The sequence below is a fragment of the Nicotiana sylvestris genome, chromosome 1, assembly GCF_000393655.2.
Source record: "Nicotiana sylvestris chromosome 1, ASM39365v2, whole genome shotgun sequence".
Taxonomy (NCBI): Eukaryota; Viridiplantae; Streptophyta; class Magnoliopsida; order Solanales; family Solanaceae; genus Nicotiana; species Nicotiana sylvestris.
Genome location: NC_091057.1, coordinates 16,621,889 through 16,642,421, shown reverse-complemented (window position 1 = coordinate 16,642,421; position 20,533 = coordinate 16,621,889). Strand labels below are relative to the sequence as shown.

The window sequence follows — 20,533 nt, the reverse complement described above, 5'->3', positions numbered from 1 at the left end:
CCTACCTCTAGAAGCAGTTCGAATAATCAAGTTAAACCAACACTTGTAAATTAGTAAATTTTTGAAAAAATGAAATAAAAGTTTCTTGAGGTGTGGTTTGTTTTTATATAACCATGATAAATAAAAAGAAAAGTTTTATTAGTTTGATCTGCCAATTAAACTGATTACTACAGAAGAACAAACTAACAACAAAAAAAAGATTACGACCCAACTCATATAATATATTTTTTGGAAGCGGCTAAAAATATACATTTCACGATAGCTAATGGCTTCACTACGTTTGAGTTAGATTATAAAAATTACATATAAATAACTTTACAAAAATGTGTATATATGATAAAAGAATTTTAAAAAATGAAAAAGATTAGATCTGCGCATGATAGCACAAAGCAGTGTAGATATTCCCGCCAGCTAAAAATATCTTTGGGTAAATTTCCCATTATCCTGTAAAAACCGTTAACAAAATAACTGAACAAAAATCTCAAAGTTCTCTAACAGTACATCAATGGCATCTTCACTACCACTGAGTTTCCACATCATCCCACAGAACAACAACACACTAAAATCCCTCTCACTTTCACACCAAACACACACTTCAACTTCATTTCTCTCCGCACAGTACTCCTCAACAACATCGCTCTCAGTATCTCACATTTGCTATAGTAGTTTGCCGGAACGGGAGGAATCGCGGTGGTTAAGGGAAGAGCAACGGTGGTTGAGGGAGGAGGCGCGGTGGTTAAGAGAAGAGAAACGGTGGGAAGCAGAACGAGAAGCTTTGTTGCTCCAAATTCAGAGTTTACAGCTCCGTTTAAAGGAGCTTGAGAATAGGAAGAATTCTCTTCCAGAAGCTTCTACTGTTGCTAATATTGCTAAATTATTGCAGGTGTGTGGTGCATATGGATCTATTTGACTTATCGACACTATCCAAATGCCCTATAAAAAGAAAAAAACGAAGTGAAATCATCCAATTTAGGCCCAGTTCAGTTTTACTTAAAGCTTTTTTCGATCATAATTTTGGAGTTATACCATGATTATTGCTTCATTAGAATTGATTATTTAGACTTAATTATCTTTTCATTGAAATATTGATTAACTTGTTATAGCCGGTTAGTTACTACTTTTATCCCAAAAAAAAAAAGGCAGTTCGGTGCACGAACTATCCCATATCACGCAGGGTTCGGGTAAGGGTGTACCCCAAGGGGTATGATGTAGGCAGTCTAACCTAATGCAAGCATCAGTGGCTGATTCTACGACTCAAACACGTGACCTATAGGTCACACGGAGCCAACTTTACCGTTACTACAAGGCTCTCCTTCATTTTTAGCAAGTTGCCATTTAATGATTATCAAGAGACTAGTTGTTTAAATAGCTTTAACACCATCTAACTTAAGCTCTAATAATAAAGGCCTCTATTAACTACTTTTTAGATAATTAGTATAGTAGTATCATTTTCATGATCCAAAAACTAAACAGCAGGCTCACTAGTCCATATTTGTTTGATTAAAATTTGAAGGTCTAAATTGCTAAGTATACTCTTTAGAGTGTGATCATGTTTATTAAACTTTATTATTTATAAGTATCAAATTTATGCATTCGAGGCTTTAAATTTATTTCTCGTTTTCTTTTTTGAGAATTCAACTTGGAAATTCACCTTCTTTAAAATAAAGTTTCACATTTTCATGAGTTTCTGAGATTAGTAAAATGGCTATCCATTGGTAAAATATTCATGATTTGTTTGTTTGTTTGTTTTCAAGTGATTCTTGGATCATGGTAAATGTGTTACTGTAGCTCTGAGAATTTAAGGAAAACTAACACAAGTAAAAACAGAAGGAAAGAGTATACTGTTGATTTTCTTTATGTTGCTTTTTTGGTTTTCTAGCTGCTGAAGGAGGGGGAGCTGGGAAAGAACGTTAATGTGATTACAGAAAGCGGGTCGATATCTGTGCCATTAATTTTAGAAGCAGCAAAAGAAAATGAGGTTATAGTTAAAGAAGCAGTAGAGCAGGAGAAGGTGATTAGGGAAGTTCCTAAAGAATCAGAAAGAGAGGGTAAAGAAGCCAAGAAGAGGCGGCCATTGAGAATGGGATCTGAAGGAGATGAAGTTCGCCTGATGCAGGTCTGCTAACTTAAAGTTACCATGTCTTTTTTATCACAGTGATTTGGTTAATTCATCGCTCCTGCTTGTTTGATTGATTATTTGCTCTATTTTTTATTTTGACATATACTGGATTTATGGCAAAAGTTAATGCAGTCTATCCATTTAAAGAAGAACAAGTGCCAAAATAGATTGTAGTCTTAAAGAAACTGTCACTTGGAACCAGGAAGTAATGAGAACTATGTGTAAATAGACTTTTTCTGGAGGTGAGTTGGAAGAGAAGGTGTTTTTTGTTTCATGTCATGCTACACAGCAATGAAGTGATGGAGCTGTTGTTATTGAAGGTATTTTGATGCAATGTTGAGATTGCCAAACAATTAAGCCGAGAAACAAAAACTAGTATGTTTAATCGTTTCGCTATTGTATTTCTGTCTAAAGACTCCTACAGCTGCTGAAAATCCATTATGAAGACTTAGATTTATGTCTCAACCTGTAAATTTCAGACCCAATTGTTCATTTGCTCAACACTTGCGTTTTCTTTCTTCCTTCCTTCAGCTGAGCTTATCTGTTATTTGATCTTCACATGACAAGTATTGTCCAACATGTACAGGCTGGTCGTCTTGTGCCAGCGTCACCAAGTAGTCCAAGATAAATACTCAATGATGGCTTTTGATACCTCAATGAACTTAATTAGTAGGAAACTAAAAGGATCAAAAGTGTTATTGTCTCAAATATAAATCAACCAAAAGCATATATTTTCTTATGATTCTTTTCTTCAGTGTTTTGATTAATCAAGCTGACTTTACTGAGGTATCATGGATGTGACAGAGGATAGATTGCCTCTTGTCCTTTTATTCTGATCAATAAAGAGATATAAGGCTTCTGTTTTGGAGTCGCTATTCATACTTGAGTTTATCTTCTTAACTGAATGGACTGACGATTACAGAAAACTGTGTAAATTCGACTTCCTTATTCCCTGTGGTCAACTTTATATAAGGTTTTTTGTGTGTTGAGGACTCCTGAAACTTGGATTGTGTTGGATCACATAAACATAAATGTTATGCCTCATTGTCATGGATTAGTTCTTGATTTGCTTTATTTATTTAGGCATCAGTCTCTCCTTTGTGGGTTCTATATTGTTCTAATTTAGTGCATCACCTAATTATGTTCGCCTTTTTAGGAACAATTGTTAACATTGGGCTTTTATTGCGGGGAGGAAGATATGGAATTCTCCAGCTTCACTAGTGGGACTGAGCGTGCTGTGAAAACTTGGCAGGTATGTTGTAAGCTCCATCTTATTATCAGGAGAGTCTCAAATTATATTTGGGTTAGCTGTGTGTAATATACAGATGATTCATATGTTCTCTCATATCCCCTTGGGCAGGCTTCATCTGGTGTCCCAGAAGATGGCGTTATGACTTCAGAACTTCTTGAAAAATTATATATGGTGCAAAAGATTGACGGATTGAGGGAAAATCCCAAACAACCAGATGGAACTGAAGCAAAGGTGTGTTATCCCTTCTAACTGACATAAAAATGTCCATGCTGATATCTTTGGCTCCCTATAAATTTTGAACTTGAAACCTCTATTAATCCCAAATATTTGGTTTATCTTTTTTCTTTTGTGTAATTCGTTAAGTCAAGAGGTTTAGCTGACATCATTCTAGAATATAAGCCATCGCCCCTGTCTGGTCTAGTATGAGCGTTCTTCCATGAGACTGTAATATCTCTTAGTGTGTCATTCATAGGAAATCTTAAAGAGATGTACTTGTTACAAACTCATACCACCTTTTCAAATAGATCTAGTATGATGAAAATCAAGGAATAGGAAAAATGAAATTCAGTAGGTGCATTCATATGATTCAACTCGTTGTGACTAAAGTTATAAATTTTTCAATCACGGAAAGAAAATTGACCCATTTGTTGCCTTTGACAGATCACAACTGCTTGGTGAATTACCCATTATTAGGGACTGATTGAATCTAATTTTTGCCACTGTAGTTAATTCTAATGTAGTTGACATTGTCGATACTGAAAGATGATTATGGATGTATGCATAGTGAATCTCACCTGCCAACGAATTGGTTGCTAAATTCAAGGACATTTGGCGGTCCTTGAACTTTAGAAATAGCTGAGGCATTGATAGACAGACTATGCATGCGAAGAATTGTTCTTTCTAGGTTCCACTGCTTATTCTTTTTTTTCAGTCTAGCATCCCTGTTTCCCTGGTCAGCATATTACACAAATTTGAAAAATTGCCGAGGGGAAGCATTCTTGCAGTTTTTTGGGGGGGTTGGGGGGATGAATGGGAAACCTGTCACTAAATTGTTGCGAATGGCTATGTGCACTGAGGGTAGACAGTGTCACTGAGTAATGAGAAGCAATAAGGTAACCATATACGAGACTTGGATACACGTGATCACAATGATAAACATGACAAATTTTTCTTTTTTATCATTCTTTACCTGTTTGGATGGAATTGTACTGGAACTACATCATCAGTGTGAGTTGCCAATGCCTGTTGTAATTCAGATTCATCCTGTAAAATCATAAGTAATCTCAGACTATTATGGTTTATAATTCAATGTTCTTTCCTCCTCAGACTTGTGCAAATGGTGCCCCAGTTGCATCTATCATGGAAATAGAGGAAGTTCAGCAGACAGTTGTGAAAGAAGATAGTGTGTCTGAAACCGAGGTGTCACATCATCGAGTCTTTCTCCTTGGAGAGAACCGATGGGAAGAACCTTCCAGACTTACTACAAGTAGGAAACCGGCGGAGACTACTGGTGGCAGTACCACCACAAAGTGTCTTACTTGTCGCGGAGAAGGTCGCCTGTTATGCATGGGTATATACTCTGTCCCTTCTCGTCTTTGCACTTTTTAGTACTAATTTTTAAAGAACAAGAATTTTTTTTATTCAAGATGGAATAACGGGGGGATTATTGTCAAACCTTCTGATGATGCCGCCCTATCTTACTATGCACGTTGTTTGGGTAAAAGAAAGATCATTGTTATTAGTATCCTTTTTCGAAGCCTGAGTTTCTCATAAGTAGTAATCCAAATTGTAATTAACAATGTCAAACAAGTGAATACAGTTACTGTGAGAATGATCTACTTGTGAAAAAAGGAACTTCTTGTTCTTGATTATGTGGTAGCAACTCTGCCTATGTGAGTGCTCACATTGCCAATCAAGCTTGGATAAAGGAGGAAATCTTGCAGTAGGTAGGACAGCCAGCATAAAACAAGTCAAGTGTAGATGATTCCTCACAATACAGGATGCATTGTTTTGTTCTTGTGACAGCAAACTAATGTAAGTTTTCCCCGTGAGAATTATAGCAGTTGAAAGATCAAATCAAGGAACATTTGTAACTTGTTAAATTTTCACCAGAGGTACATCGCAATGCTAGTCATTTTCTGTGATCATCTGTTCCCGTGGCTAACTTTGAGACCGCCTTGCGCAAAATCATGTCTTTTAAAGCTTTCTTCTTAACATACTTCTATTTTTGTGCAGAATGTGATGGGACTGGTGAGCCAAACATTGAGGAACAGGTTAGAGGACTCTGAAAACTTTCCGTAACTGTAGTTTTTATGGCCATTTTCATTTCTAAATTGCTTATAAACTTATGTTGGAAATTTTTTTAGCAGTTTATGGAATGGATAGATGAAGGAATGAAGTGTCCCTATTGTGAAGGTCATGGATTCGTAACTTGCGATGTTTGTGAAGGCAAAAAGATAGTGAAAGCTTAGTGGATATATGTGCAGTTGTATATCACTCCCAAATACAGTTTTCTACTTTTGATTCTTCACCTCTGATGGTAGATAGACCAGAGGTCAATTGTATACGTGGATATTTAAGAGGGGCCAGAAAGAAAACACAAGCTCTCTATAACAGTCTCATTTGTTCCGATATTTTTTGGTTGCTATAGAGAAGTGTTGTTATAGAGGATATATATTATAACATAAAAATCGGTTCTGAAAAGAATATAGCTTTTGTATTGAATGGTTGTCATATAGATGTTGTTATAGAGAAGTCTTGACTGTATTTGATTTCATGATAGTGCCACGCATATAAATGTGTATAATAAAAACACAGAAAACCTTCATAGTTTTGGTGATTACAGAAGAGGTACAACAAGATAAAATTATAAATTGAAGATGATAGAGATACTAAACGCGTAAATTATATTATAATATTATCGCCAAATCATTGCGAAGTGAAACTTGCTGCTAATACAATTATCAAAAACCAAACTAGTTTTGTTCAACATGCAGATGTTATTTGCCAGCATTCTCTGTTGGTCCTCGACATATTTTAAACCAATAAAAACTGCATCATGTAGCAAAAACTATGAAGGGTTAAATAGATTTTTCACTACCCTATATATTTGTAAATATTGTACGAAGTATTTTTTCTTTTCCTCAAAGCTCCATCTATGTGGTAGTATAGTTTCATCACATCTTACATCTTCATAGATTTGTCTTTGGTTTGTTTGAAGAGACGCGCCTCGTCTCTGAACGCATGGTCACAAACTCCTCTGCAGCTGAAGGGTGAATTCCCACCTGGAGTAATAAATAGAAGGAAAATAAATGAAAATAATATATAGCTTGGTTAGAAAAGACAGAAAACTGAAACAAAAAATAGCACGAAACAACTCAATATCACCATTCTTTAGTGATGAGGATTCGGTCTATAGGGCAACCATTCTAGGGAGTAGTTTTTTTGAGAAGGTAACAAATATTATTCACAAAATTGTACAGAGTGGGAAAAATCCAAGAAGCATATCCCTCTTCTACCCTTGGACGGATTCTATGAAATCAATTATTGAATGTGTTACTTTCAACAATTCTATTGTAATAAAAAACTTGGTCTTTTAGGAAGAGATTGTAACAATAATAGACTTACTGTACTGTCAAACTGTTCCTTGGTTGCTCCACACTTTAGTGCAATGGCAATGCCCTGTTGGAGGAAGAAAAGATTTTTGTCAAGCAAATGAATATATAGAAACCCTAGAGTAATGGCAAAAGGAAGAAATCCACAAGGGGCATTAATGATGAAAATTTAAAGCTCATCCATCATCCCGGAAGAAGCCATATTGTCACTTGATTCTATTATTTACTTAAATTAAGAAGAGAAAAAAAAATCAAACATTTCATTTTCCGAGATTGACGCCCTTTCTTCCATCTCCATATCAAAAGGCAATTCTCATTTCTTAGGCACTGGGGAGAAAAATCATTGAAGATTACCCATCAAAAAAAAAAATCATTGAAAATTTATGTTCCCTTTTTGGAGCCAATAGTGGGAGAAAGAGTAGCAAAACTTGCTCACATAGTGCATGTAGGGAAGCAATGATGCAGGAAAAATGAAGACAAGTGAGTGATAACCTAATATTAAGGGCCCTCCACCTCTAACCATGAGGTTTTAGAGGTTCACTTCAGCAAGCAAAGTGGGGTAAGCCACTATTGAGACTCCTGAGTGTGGGGTTTCAGCGGTGAGGTTTACCATACCTAGAGGACAAAATGGACGAGCGGAAGAATGAAAACACACACGGGATGCATATCAACAAAACCATGAAAGCATGTCCTACATGTTGGGAATTGGACCCCACACTACAAAGATGACAAAGGCAGTGGGGCATAACATTTATAAGTAGAAAGACATTCAGCAAAGACATGTGAACTACGAAACATAAAAGGGAAGACACAGTTTGAGGGTCACTTAATGATGGAAGCTGTCAACATTTTTATGGAACAAAAAGGCTGCCACCCTCAATGACGATGAAAATTAATTGAGCAGTCATATTCTGCTATGAAGACTGAAATGACCCCAACTACGTGGCATAATACTCAAAATTATTCACAGTTGAGAAACTCATCCTGGAACTCATAAAAGAGGAAATATACAAGGTTGAAATTACCAAAAACATAGAAAATGTAAGTGTACGAATAAATTATATGCAGCAATGACGAAGAAAATACATGCCTGCATGATTTCAGGTGCATCTGGACCGCACATGGATGCCCCCAAAACTTTATCTGTCTCGGCCTCAACAAGAAGCTTCATTACTGACTTCTCTTGCCGTCTGTTACATTATGAATGTTAGGAATTAGTTGCCACAGTTCTACTTTTTATTAGTGTAATCGATTTGAAACATCATGCCATCGAAGAACCTAATTATATAATAAAATGGAACACTGCTCAAGATTCAACACATAACACGTCTCCAAGATTCAACACTGCAGTCGTTCAATCACATGAATGTGACATACAAGAAACCTGTGGTTATCCAATATCCAGTACTCATAACATATGCTGATATTACCATTTTGAACAAATAAAAAGATACTGAAAAGAAAAAATGGGTCACCATTGTAGCTTTAGCTTATTTGCACACAAGAACCGATTTAAGAGCCAGGTTAAGAAGAATTAGCTGTAATATATTGGTCTTTAATGGTACTCATTTGGGGCAACCTACTGACAACAAATCAAAAAGTAATTAGGTGGGTACCCAGAAATGGTGTTCTTCATTGGATTGAATGTTGACGTGTAAACTGAAACTTCACCATTTACTTGCTCTATGGCCTGTTCTTCGCTAAGCCCCACAACAGAGAGAGGCGGGATGCTGTCCAGCAAAAAATAAGATGCTTGTTATAGATCCAACCAAAAACACGAAACGAGATTATAATCTCAGTGATTAACCTCAAAGAACTACTTTCTACCAGGTAAGGGCTTACTTCACAACATTGAAGCAACCAATTTCAAAAGCGTGACAAAGAAAATGAGAACTGATAAAAATAGTATCCATTGACACTTCCGAGCTAAAGTAACTGCCACTATTGGTATTAATTGCCAATTTTCTTCTCTAGATAATTTGGTATCACTAAAAGAATTCACCCGCAGTCTTCTTAGAATCATCTATTTCATTGATTAGTTTTCATCAATTGACATCAATGTTGTAAAGACAATGGACTTTGGGTCTAATTCAACCACAAAAATAGCTCATGACTTGAGGATTGTCCAAGACAGTATAAAGAGACTACACTACAGTTCATTCCCTCAACCTATGTGAGACATTTTAACACTCTCATAGGCTCAGTACAGGACATCTGGAGAGTAGATAACATAATTTGGGCCTAACATCTAGAAACATAACAGGGATTGGTCTGACTTTGTTATGATGTAAAGAAAATGGACCTTAGGCCTAACTCAACTCTAAAAGCTAGCTTATGAGTTGAGTATTCTCCAAAATCATTCATAAACTACATGCTATTCCTTATGTTAAACACTCTAACAGACTTGATCACCAATAAGGACTCACTTCTGCTGCTGTCCTCAAACCACTTCCCAATATGTTTCCATAAGCTTTTTTTTGAGATTGAACTCAAGAAGCCATTTTCTTTGGAGAATGTTTACATCAGCTGTCCTATGAGATGGAATTCAAGTAGCCAATTTCTTTGGTGTCATGTTTTTCCCGCTAGAACTCAGCTCTCTATGAACGGATGTCAAAGTTATTTACTTCCTCAAAGAGACTTGGTAACTCTAACAACTATATACTGGAAGATCTTTCTCAAATTGATTATACTAGTTTGAATTATACTGATAAAGAATGCCAGTTAGGAAATGATATACACTTTGTAAAGGACTAGGACAAGCTATTTGGGATGCAGCGTTACAACAGATCACAATAAGGTTTTTTTTTTGGGGGGTGGGGGGTTTAACAGTCAAGAAGGTATATCAAAGAGGTACCAGAACACAGCACATGGGATATGCAAGTAGTCAGGCTTGGTAGGTTTTCCACCGAAAACAGTTTTCTGCAGACATGAAGCACAACAAAAGTAAGCAGTTATCTTTCAGAAGATAACAACAAGAGCAACAATAGCAAACCCGAGAATCCAACTTAAGGTCAAATATAAAAAATTAGCAGATAAAAGCATAAGAAAAAGTTACCGCGAAACAGGTTCCTTCCATCAAAGCAACTGGAGTAAGATTCATTCGATTGGTAACATCACCGATGGCCCAAATGCTCGGTACATTGGTGCGAGAGTACTCATCTACCTGGAACAGAACATGCAGGTATCTCTCAAGACAATAACATGAAAAATATTTTACTTCACTGGGAAATACAGCAATTTGCTAAACAGTTACCAATAAAATGGAAATATTGAATACAGAATGAAACAGAAGCATGTTTACAGAACTGATGCTAGTAAGAAAATTAATGAAATCATATAATCTGAAAGAGGGTATTCATGATCCAATGATATAGGTCGATTGATTTTTGTTGATTTATAACAATATTAACTAGTATAGATTCACAGACAGCCAAGCAAGCTATGTTTTTCACTTGGTTGGAAGTATAAAAGGGGAGGTGCAATCTTCTACATGTGAGAACACACTAAAGACGTGAATGACATGTTGCTACACTTCGAAGTATCTATCAAAATATAGTGGGCAATGCTGGCTGCAGTCGAGAATGTGGTGTTCAGCTAAACTGTCAAAATAGGAAAAAAGATGTAAGGTGTAGCTCCATTTGGCTCTTTGTAGGCACCTTGGAGAGAAAGGAATAGTGTTTGAAGGTGTGAAAAATGATCTGTAAAGATTAGGGCATGTTTTCTATTTCTAGTTATTTTTGGGTGCATCCACGAGATTCCTGATAGTATAGATGATTGGATGTTATCTGTAAAAAAACACATCTTCGTGCAAGTCCTCTACTCTTTTTCTCCACGTGCAAGTTTTTTTTTTTTTTTTGATTTGCACCGGGTGTCCGAGTCTCTTTTTTCTATTTTTTTGCAAGTTCTCTACTTTAGTATACCACCTGTATACTTAAACTTTTTCGACAGCCTCAATGAGATTATTCTTTATAGAAAACAACTGTTCTTGATTGAAAAAGAAAAAAAAAGCAATTATTCATTAACTTAAGTTAGTACTGAATATAAAAAATACTGAATTATTATCAATTTAAAAGCAAGAAATTATTTTGCGAAAAATTTAGAAGCGAGAAATTAAGAAACCATATGAATCATGCATAGTGACTAGCATTGGAAACCAACTAACGTTAGAATTTCATAAACTGGAAAAAAGGAAGTAGCATTTGAAGACTCATAATGCAACTTTTCCCCTTATTTTAGACTCTTCAATGTGCGTGGTGGATCAGCAGACAAGATGAACAGGGATGCACATTAAATAAAAGTAACCCAGATGAATAAAACCACCCACACTAAACATAAATTATACTCAGTTAATCCTAAAGTCCTGTAACTGCCTCATCAAATCTCATTCCTCATAACACATTCAATAGATGACCTTATCCCATTAAAAGTGAGAAACTTCACGTTCAACTTTATAGCTCAAATCACATTTGCAAATATGTGGACCACATCTAACAAAACCCACAATCCCCCACCAATTGTCATTTCATAGATTTTCATGAAGAAAATAAATCAGGAAACTTGAAGAATAGGATAAAGCATGTTCTAATAACCTTCACGGCTTGCATCTTGTCAAGCTCAACACCAACAGCATCCAGATTCAACCTTTTTGTGTTAGGGAGACGACCTGCAATACATAGTACTGAGCTGCTTAGACTTTGCCGAAAAATGAAAGGGGTTTTTAGAAAAGGATAAAAAGGCATTGTTAAGAGACACAAGCACTGAAGTAACTAGAAAATGGTTCAATATTAGTCTTGGCAACAGACAGGAATACAGAAAGGGGAGAGAAGAATAGGTGGAACTTCCAGTTGTATTCCACTGCAAGTCTAAGCAATTGGATTAACAATATTTACAAGCAATGCTATTTTTTGTCATTCTTGATGCTTTATTCTGTACAATAGGGAAATGTATTCCAGAACTTATGTCAAAATATTGGTTATAGGTCATGTCAAATTTCAATCAAACCAGAGGTCTGAGAATCACTTTTATATTTGATGGTAGTACTGAACCTAATTCCCAGATGTGAGTTTAACTTGTGAGGATTGAGGAGAGTATACTTGGACAACCAAAATCTATTTTTGACCAACCCAATAGACTTGGTCACCATCTTCTTACTTCAGTCCTATTGACTATAATCATGATATAAAATTACCAGTTGCAAAGAGCACAACGTCTGCCAATATCACTTCACCATGGTCTGTGTGCACTTTGATACCATCCTCTGTCTTTTCAAACTGAAATATTAGATTGCAGTTAGAGCTAGAAAATATGAAATGCAATTACTCGAATCATAGGCCATAAAATCATAGCAATGAAAATCAACAGTAAAACTATGTTTTCTTCGGTTAAATGGAGTAGGAGAACTTTCTTTTTATAGGTAAAATGGAGTAGGAGATAGGTAGCGCCTCCTTTTTTTTGGTTGGGGGGGGGGAGGGGGAGGGTAGAGGATAGGTAGTGCCATTAGAAAGTAACGTGCAGGATAACCAATCAACGTAAATTATTTGCTTTCTTTTTTGCAGTCCATTTCAAACTGGATAAAGAGATGATTTAATTTCTCTTTTACTTCTTTCCCTGTCATATCAAACTGTAATTGTTGAAGACTAAAACCTTATGCAAATATGGAAAAATTCAACAACTTCCTGTGGAACTACCACCGAAAAACAAGCTGTTCAGCCTCTACACAGCCATGGGAAGCAAAGTACCTTAGTCAATGTCGTGCAAGGATGCATGGTGATTCCTCTGCCTTCAAGATTTCTTGCAACAGCAGCTCGCATTTCATCATCAAAACCTCTGTCCAGTTTGGTAATATAATAATGTCACATGAGGTGTCACAAACTTATAACCATTAGAAATCACCAAACTTCATGTCTTACAGTGATCCACTAGAATAGCATTTGTCTTCTAATATTGATTTACATAATTATAGTTCAATGACTGCAGTAGTGGAGGCTGCTAGTCAATGTACTGTAGAGTCTCACTTCGACAAGAACCCACTAACTCTTTTTAGAAAAATAGAATAAAGATAATGTACAATACGACATATTTTCACCTCAGTGGAAGTTCCTTTCTGAAACATAGATCCACTGTTGCACCCATTCCTCGCCATATTGAAGCAAACTCAACAGCAATGTACCTGTGACCATGGAAGTATAAAACCTATTTCACATCCTAATTCATCAACGCAAACGAATTCAACAAAACAAAGAAAACAAAGATATGGATATGTACAAACCCTCCACCAAGTATCACAACACGCTTTGGTAACTCTTCCAAGCTCAAGGCTTCATCTGAAGTTATGGCTAGCTCCTATTTGCACAACATATAGTAAGCAATTAAGAAAGAGAAAAAGTAAAAGACATAGAGAATAGCAAATTAGATGCAAGATAACCAAGGAAAAGAAGGGGACAAGATAATACAATCAGCAAAGAGGAAAGATAAAAGAGAAACTACTAATTTATATTATTTTTTTTAAAGATGGAAGAGAAACCATGTAGATAGGGGCCGAGGAGGGAGCAAAATAATAATCAATGACATTGCTAAACTTCCAACTAAACTTATCTCACACAGATTCTAGATTCAAGTTTTTCATAGATGTAAAAAACATGCCAAAGCAGAGCTCCTCAAAGTTTAAGCTCCACTCAACCAGGTTGTTGCAATAATTGTGAATTTTAGATGAATCTGACTCACCTGTCCCGGAATTCCTGGACGATGAGCCCTACTACCAGTTGCAATTAGAATGTGCTTCGCCGAATAGCTTATCTTGGTGCCATCCAGTTGAATTACCTCAACTTCATTTGGACCTATCACCCTTCCCTCACCTTCAAAGAGTTTAACTCCTGCATTTGAAAGTAGCCTCTTATAGATCCCATTTAACCGTACAATCTCTTCAGTCTGCAAATTTGCAACACAACATTAGCACTTTGAATTTATTTATCACTAAAAAGGAAAAACACAAGGGCTAAAAAAATGGACATTTCTGTTTCTGCATGTAAAAGACATTAGTTTGATGAGGCATCCGCATATTAGCCTCCGCAGTGAATACCGTATAAAAGCTATCTAATGTGTGTTTCATTTGCCAGACGATGTTGTTGCTCCAGTCAAAATTTCTTGTTTATAAGGAGGTCAAGCTCTCCACAATTTCTCCACTGTACTTTCCCAGAGAAATGGCAAGTTCTAAGATAGAATTTTTAGATGAATTACTGACTCAGTCCCTATCACATACAAAGTTACAGTTCTCAAAGAAGTTTGAACTACCTTCTTATGCAAAAGTTTCTTCCAGTTGAAATTGACTCTCTCATTCACTTCCCATCCATAATTCCTTGCATCCTGCAGGTCAACAAAAGCATCAATAGACTAAATTATCGGCTTGCTCTATACTGTTGTGTTCTCAAACTTAGCTAAAGGGTGGAAAGATAGAAATAGATAGCTTTGTAAGCCAAAAGATTTTGTAGGTGTGAAGTTTCACCTCCAGCTCCGGCCCATAGGCTGCTCCATAAACCAAAATCTTTTTAGGGACACAACCACGAATAACGCACCTGCATAAAAATGAAACTAGGGCTTAAGTTTTACTATCAGGAACTACTGACTAACATAAACAAACTTGACATAGATTTTTCCTTTCGTTCGATAATGAACCTAATAGCTGATGGGAAATGGGAAATATTGCAAACTCTTCATCACAGAGCACCATTACTTAACATTGAAGGAACAAGAGATGAAAACCCCAATGACCGGCATATATATGGACATATTTATAGATAGAAAAATTAGAATTTTTTGTGTGTTTATTTACCTTCTTATATACATAACTGAACTCTGAATAGTCACTTCCATAAAACATACTTGACATAATTAGAAGTAATAATATTACTGGTATAAGTTGTGTAGAGTGCGGATGATTTTAGATACCTCACAGACAACATCTTCAATGTTCTTACAGTGGCATACAGAATTACTTTGTTGTGCAGAATAAGCTGTTCCACTAATATTTTTCTAATTCAAAAATATGCACGGACAGTACTGGCTATATTATATTTTCATACTGCTACCGAATGCTTCTACCACATGAGTATTTTTATTTTAATGAAGAACAATCCTTATTCTTAAGGGGCAACATACGGACTACATGAAAGAGCCCGTTTCCAATTATAGCTATAAACCAATATAAGCAAAGCCATAAACACAAAATAGTCTGCAACTAAAAAGGTTATAAGCCAAAGCATGATAAACTTACGTTCCACCAACTCCCCCACTAAGTTCAGAGCTGATAGGATGAAATGGAAGCTCACAGATCGCAACCTTCAAACACCATTATCAAATTCTTGAGAAAAGGAAAGACGAAATAGTTCTTTTCAAGGACTAACAAAAAATAAGTAAACATCTGCGGTAAGAACAAGCAAAGGAATAAGAAAAAACATGTTTCAATACAACCCTTGAGAAGAGATGACAAAAAACCTCGAAAGTTCTAATTAAGCATATCACTTATAGATTACTTCAGTTAATGGAACATAACACGTAAAGCCATCAGATAAAATCTTAAAGATGCTGCATCTTAAATTTATCAACATTTGATTATGCTGGTTTCTCCATCCACCTATCTGTGACTAGAAAGCTCTGTCTGTTTAATTGAGTTTCACAGAGAGAAACTTAAAATACCACCTGAATGGAATAATCAAGACTTACGATGGACACCAATTATCTAGATTAGCTAGTACAGAAGAGACCACTGACTACTCAAACCAACAAATAAGGGGACAAATCATTATGACTGCTTATTCAGCTCGCCATTGCTCTTCAATTATGCAAACTGAAATTCATGGCTCATGATCACACAGACAATAAAAACAAATAACCGACAAATGAAACCCTGGGACAAACTTTTATTAGCTTCAGCACATATTTCAACTTGTCATATCCATCAGCAAAACCAATGGAAATTCAACCGTTTCAAGCAACCTTAAAGCTACAGTTGAATGGAAAGATCCCAAAGACTCCGATTCATTGTTTCGAACTAACTACTATGTATCATTAAAATTAAAATAATACAAATCATAAGCAAATTGCAGAAGTACTATATACCTTAGCTCCATATTGGGCAGAAAATCGACCAGCTCGAACCCCACCACTTCCAGCACCTATTACGAACAAATCAAAGTCATAGTGCTGTTCTTCTTGACCGGATTTGTCCAACTCTCCATCAATCAGCATCTTCCTAGCCATGATTACAAGTCTGTACAAACAAAACCAACAAAGGACAATTACCACAAACAGTAAAAAAAATCACCACTACTTCTATATCCTGTTTAGCAGCAAAGAATATGTCAGAAAGAGAAAGGGGAAAAAAAAGAACCCTTGTGATAAGCACATGAGAATTACCAAAAACACTTAGCGTTTCGAAAAATCATAAACCCCAATATTTGAACCGACCAATTAACTCAAAGATGCCTAAAATGATAAAAAGAAGAAACTGCTTTGTAAATAACTCACAAAAATAACACCTTAAAACAGTAACTAGATTTTATATTTTTTTTACAACGGTGTTGTCCGGGCTAGCTTGCCCTCACTCACTATTTCACCAAATACTTAGTACCTCTGACCAGCATAGGTACTGTAACTCTGTCCATCAAGGCTTAGACAGATGTGAAAAAATCACCTAGTATTTTTTGCACCTAAGACCTCATGGTTCTCCTCCCAGTTCATCGACCAGTAGAGCACACCATCGGGTGCCTCGTAAACCCCAATAATCGAACTGACCAATTAATTTAAAGATGCCTGAAATAATAAAGAAGCAACTAATTTGTAAATTAACCTGAAAAATAACACCATAAAACAGTACTAGATCTGTTTATACTTTTCTGAAGAGGACCATTTATTTCTTACATCAAGCCAAGATTCTTTTTTTAGGATGGTGGTGTCCGTGCTAGCTTGGGTACACGGACACTATTCCACCATGCTACCTCCCACCAGCACAGGTACCAAGTAGCCCTATCCACCAAGACTTAGTCAGATGAAATGAAATCGCCTTATGTTTCTTTTTTTTTTCCTCCGCTAGGATTTGAACCACATACTCATGGTTCTCCTCCTACTTCGTTAACCACTGGGCCGCACCCTTGGTGCCTAGATCTATTTTACTTTTCTGAAGGGGACTCTTAATTCTTATATCAGACCAAGATTCTAAGCAACAAACTTAAGAAAGAATCACAATACCTTAATGAGTATGAAGCAGATAGTAACCGAGTAAAATTGATTTCTTTCAGCTCAAGGAAATAGTACAAGGATCCTATGAAACTAAAACAAACCTGGTCTATATATACTCTAAAAGACGTGTGGGAATTGCATAGCTGGGGTTGAATTAAAATATACAAATAAAGAATCATTTATCTGGTTTTTTAAATTAAAAATAAAATTATAGAATGATTTATATAATAATCTTAGTCAAAGAAAAAAGTTGTCAGTGACTACGTCAAACACAATGGAACAGAAGAGAAGTCAAAAAATAAAATGATTTTTATTTCCAAATACAATAATTTTCCTTTTAATATCACAATAGAACAGTAAAACAAAATACAAAACAAATTCCTTTTCGATAACCCTAAAATCAATTCTCTCACAATCAAATTCAAACACGCAAAAAAAAAACTAAAATATTAGAGGATTTCGCTGAATGCTGAAAAAATGGAGTTACGAGTCGTTAGAGAGAGAGAACGAGATTACTTTTACTCGCCGCCGGTAGACGATTGCCGGAGAACTCAACAGAGAATTAATTGTAAGTGCTGCTTTGCTGCAGAGTGTAGAAAACCTGTGACTGAGAAAGGAGAATCCGTATTTATAAAAATCGGATGAACCGGCACTGACCGGTTCAGCTACGAGAGTATGCAAAGACCGGAATTGATGATTAGTACGATAATTAGAGTATATTAGTAATAGATTTTGAAAAACTAATTTCCTTTCGTATCGTATGACAACCAACTAATAAATTAACCAAACCAGTCCCAAATAGTAGTAGGTTTATCAAAATTAAATTTAGATTAAAATATATAATATTGTAGGAAAATAAAAAGTCATTTATAGTACCTTATTTTTCAAATTAGACTTAGTGCTCCAATTAGTAGTGTTCATTGAGTGAAACATAATTTAGAGAAATTGTCTTATGATTAAGACTATTAAATGTCTTCCTTAAGAATTGTAGAAAAATTATAAAAGACAAATAATATGGATCGAAGAGAGGACTGATTAGTTCATTATATTTTGTATTCATCATTTTTTCCTTTAATTGTATTCTATTCTTAATTAATACGCATTGGTTTCGAGATTCTCAAGTACTTTATAGTTTGAATAAATTTCGAACTACATAAAGTATTAAAGTACAACTATTCCATTTGTTTAGGTATGGTTGATTGGTTGTTAATTGTTATAATGAAACTTCTCATATCTTATTTTTAGAGGAAATATGGAGTTTAGTGGACTTAATAATTGAACAAAATATGTCATTTTCCATAGGTATATATAGGACTAATTTTTTTCTTTTTGAGATTTTGATAGAAGACATGTCATGCTTACTGCTTAGCCATCACAGAAGCTGAGTGGTGATATTGCTAGAATAAAATATGCACTTATTAAAGTGTTTGTTGTACAATATTACAAAAAGAATTATTACAACTTTATATCTCAAAAATTTAGGTATAACTTTCTTTAAAAATTTAAGCATCATATTAAACTTTGGTTTTAGGCTCCGCATATACTTGAGTCGTCCCTGTTAGACCACCATTCTTATTTATCTTTTTTTCTCAAATTTTCACAACTTTTTCCTTTTTTTTCCCTTCTTCTATTCATTTTCGCTTGTGATGTTAAATCCTTTACATAAAGTTTCGGTTTTGAAATTAATTGTTCTTTCAGTTACAGCTTTATGCAATCATGGATTTCTCCAAAAAAAATTCAGTTACACCTTTATATATGCATCACTTAATTACATAATTGAATGAAATCTTCATCTTTATATTTTTAAACCACTATATAAACAAACATACTATATCCAAACACCATGCAGAATGGTTTAGCATAAATTGGTTTATTGCTCTGATGAGTGATGAATGAGGTCATGGGACAAGCCATTAGCAATTCAAAGTCATTTTCTAATTTTACGTATGGCATCAACACCACTACTATATATTTGGAACTCCGGTTGTATCAGCATCATATCATACTATATAAACAGGGGCGGATGCAATGTCTTACTAGCAGGTTGAACCCATAACTTTCGACGCGGAGCAAAAATTTATATGTAAAAATTTATTAAAATTATAATAATAGTAGGTATGAACCCATAACTTTAAAAATATAATGGGTTCAATGTTAAAACCCTTAAAAGTTGAACCCATAAAATTGAAATCCTGAATCTGCCTCTGTATATAAATACTAGCTCTTCCTTGATCCAAAACCAGTCCCATGGACGTCGCAAAAGGAGTCAAGCTTCCGCTAGGAGTTTAAAGTTTCGTGGATATCATGGGGGGTGAAGCAAGCGACGAATAAATGAAGCAGGGGCAGGGGCGGATCTACCTAGGAGATTAGGGGTGGTATGGCACCCGGTCGCTCGGGTATTTTATTTATGTACTGATGTTTTACTAAAAAAATATAAATATTAAAAGAATAGCACCCCAAAGTCACAATTGATTGTGGGTGCCACGGGTAAGCTGCCCAATTTCCAGACACGTGACTCGGGATCGAAACTAAACGCATTCTGTAGCTGGTGCTTGTCGTTTTAGTTCTCTTCTTACTTTCTTCTTCATTTTTGTATTTTATCTACTCTTTTTTATATTTGTTCTCTTCTAAAATCTACTTTTCTTTTTAATTTATAGTTTTGCGTATGTATTCTTTTTATTTTTAGAGCAAAAAATTATTCTGAAATATTGAATGAAGGTTATTGAATCGAAGGTCTATTGGAAAGAAAGGGTAAGATTACGTACACGCTAATCCCCCCCTTTTGGGATTATACTGAATTTATTATTGTTGTTGTTGTTGTTGTATTCACCCAATATTATATTTTCTTTACTATACAATTTATTTTTAAAGTGATGACAACGATAAAAATGATATTAATCTAGCTCTATGTAGATTAAATAAGTGTATTTGCTAACTTAATTTTTTTTTTATGTTTTTATTCATATTTAATAGAATTTGAATTGAGCGAATTAGATCGAGCTGGACAAAACTTATTCTGTTTGGTGATCACGTATTTATATGCACCAAAAATCTGCTAAATTAAATTGAATTATTTCTAAATGGATCGTACCGAACCGAACTAAATCAATATGGGTTTAACCGACAAAATGTATACCCTAATTCAATCTCCTTCGGTAGTAGTAGGTTTGCATTAAAAATAGTGGCACCCATAATCATCAAAACCTGGATCCGCCTCTGAGCAGGGGATCAGAAGCATTGTGTTCTTCTCAACCATTTTGATATATCTTTTTACATGGACTTGTGTGAATGTAGCTTTGTTTCTCCATGAAAGTT

The 20,533-nt window shown here is 35.3% G+C and overlaps 2 protein-coding genes across 7 annotated transcripts; one reads left to right on the top strand and one right to left on the bottom strand.

Moving 5' to 3' along the window:
- Positions 1 to 435: 435 nt before the first annotated feature.
- Positions 436 to 6,095, top strand: LOC104234155 (protein disulfide isomerase pTAC5, chloroplastic). 2 transcript variants are annotated; one of them, XM_009787667.2, is made up of 7 exons: positions 436 to 883; positions 1,880 to 2,116; positions 3,276 to 3,371; positions 3,480 to 3,602; positions 4,698 to 4,941; positions 5,607 to 5,644; positions 5,738 to 6,095. In XM_009787667.2, the coding sequence occupies exons 1-7, from the start codon at positions 506 to 508 to the stop codon at positions 5,840 to 5,842; spliced, it is 1,221 nt and encodes a 406-aa protein (XP_009785969.1). In that variant the 5' UTR covers positions 436 to 505; the 3' UTR covers positions 5,843 to 6,095. The 2 variants fall into 2 exon arrangements, with proteins under 2 accessions (XP_009785969.1, XP_009785970.1); XM_009787668.2 differs by having other exon boundaries at positions 437 to 883; positions 5,741 to 6,095.
- Positions 6,096 to 6,260: 165 nt separating this feature from the next.
- On the bottom strand, positions 6,261 to 17,824 carry LOC104234154 (glutathione reductase, chloroplastic). 5 transcript variants are annotated; one of them, XM_070168199.1, is made up of 18 exons: positions 17,735 to 17,824; positions 16,100 to 16,250; positions 15,255 to 15,319; positions 14,487 to 14,556; positions 14,276 to 14,347; positions 13,709 to 13,912; positions 13,254 to 13,327; positions 13,071 to 13,154; positions 12,724 to 12,811; positions 12,174 to 12,255; positions 11,575 to 11,648; positions 10,041 to 10,148; positions 9,840 to 9,904; positions 8,602 to 8,715; positions 8,076 to 8,175; positions 6,999 to 7,052; positions 6,559 to 6,655; positions 6,261 to 6,422 (listed from the first exon to the last, which is right to left on the bottom strand). In XM_070168199.1, exons 2-17 carry the CDS (start codon positions 16,238 to 16,240, stop codon positions 6,563 to 6,565), a joined length of 1,488 nt encoding a protein of 495 aa, XP_070024300.1. In that variant the 5' UTR covers positions 16,241 to 16,250; positions 17,735 to 17,824; the 3' UTR covers positions 6,261 to 6,422; positions 6,559 to 6,562. The 5 variants fall into 5 exon arrangements, with proteins under 5 accessions (XP_070024300.1, XP_009785966.1, XP_009785968.1 ...); XM_009787664.2 differs by lacking the exon at positions 17,735 to 17,824 and adding an exon at positions 17,228 to 17,349; XM_009787666.2 differs by having other exon boundaries at positions 6,261 to 6,655.
- Between the last annotated feature and the right edge of the window lie 2,709 nt (positions 17,825 to 20,533).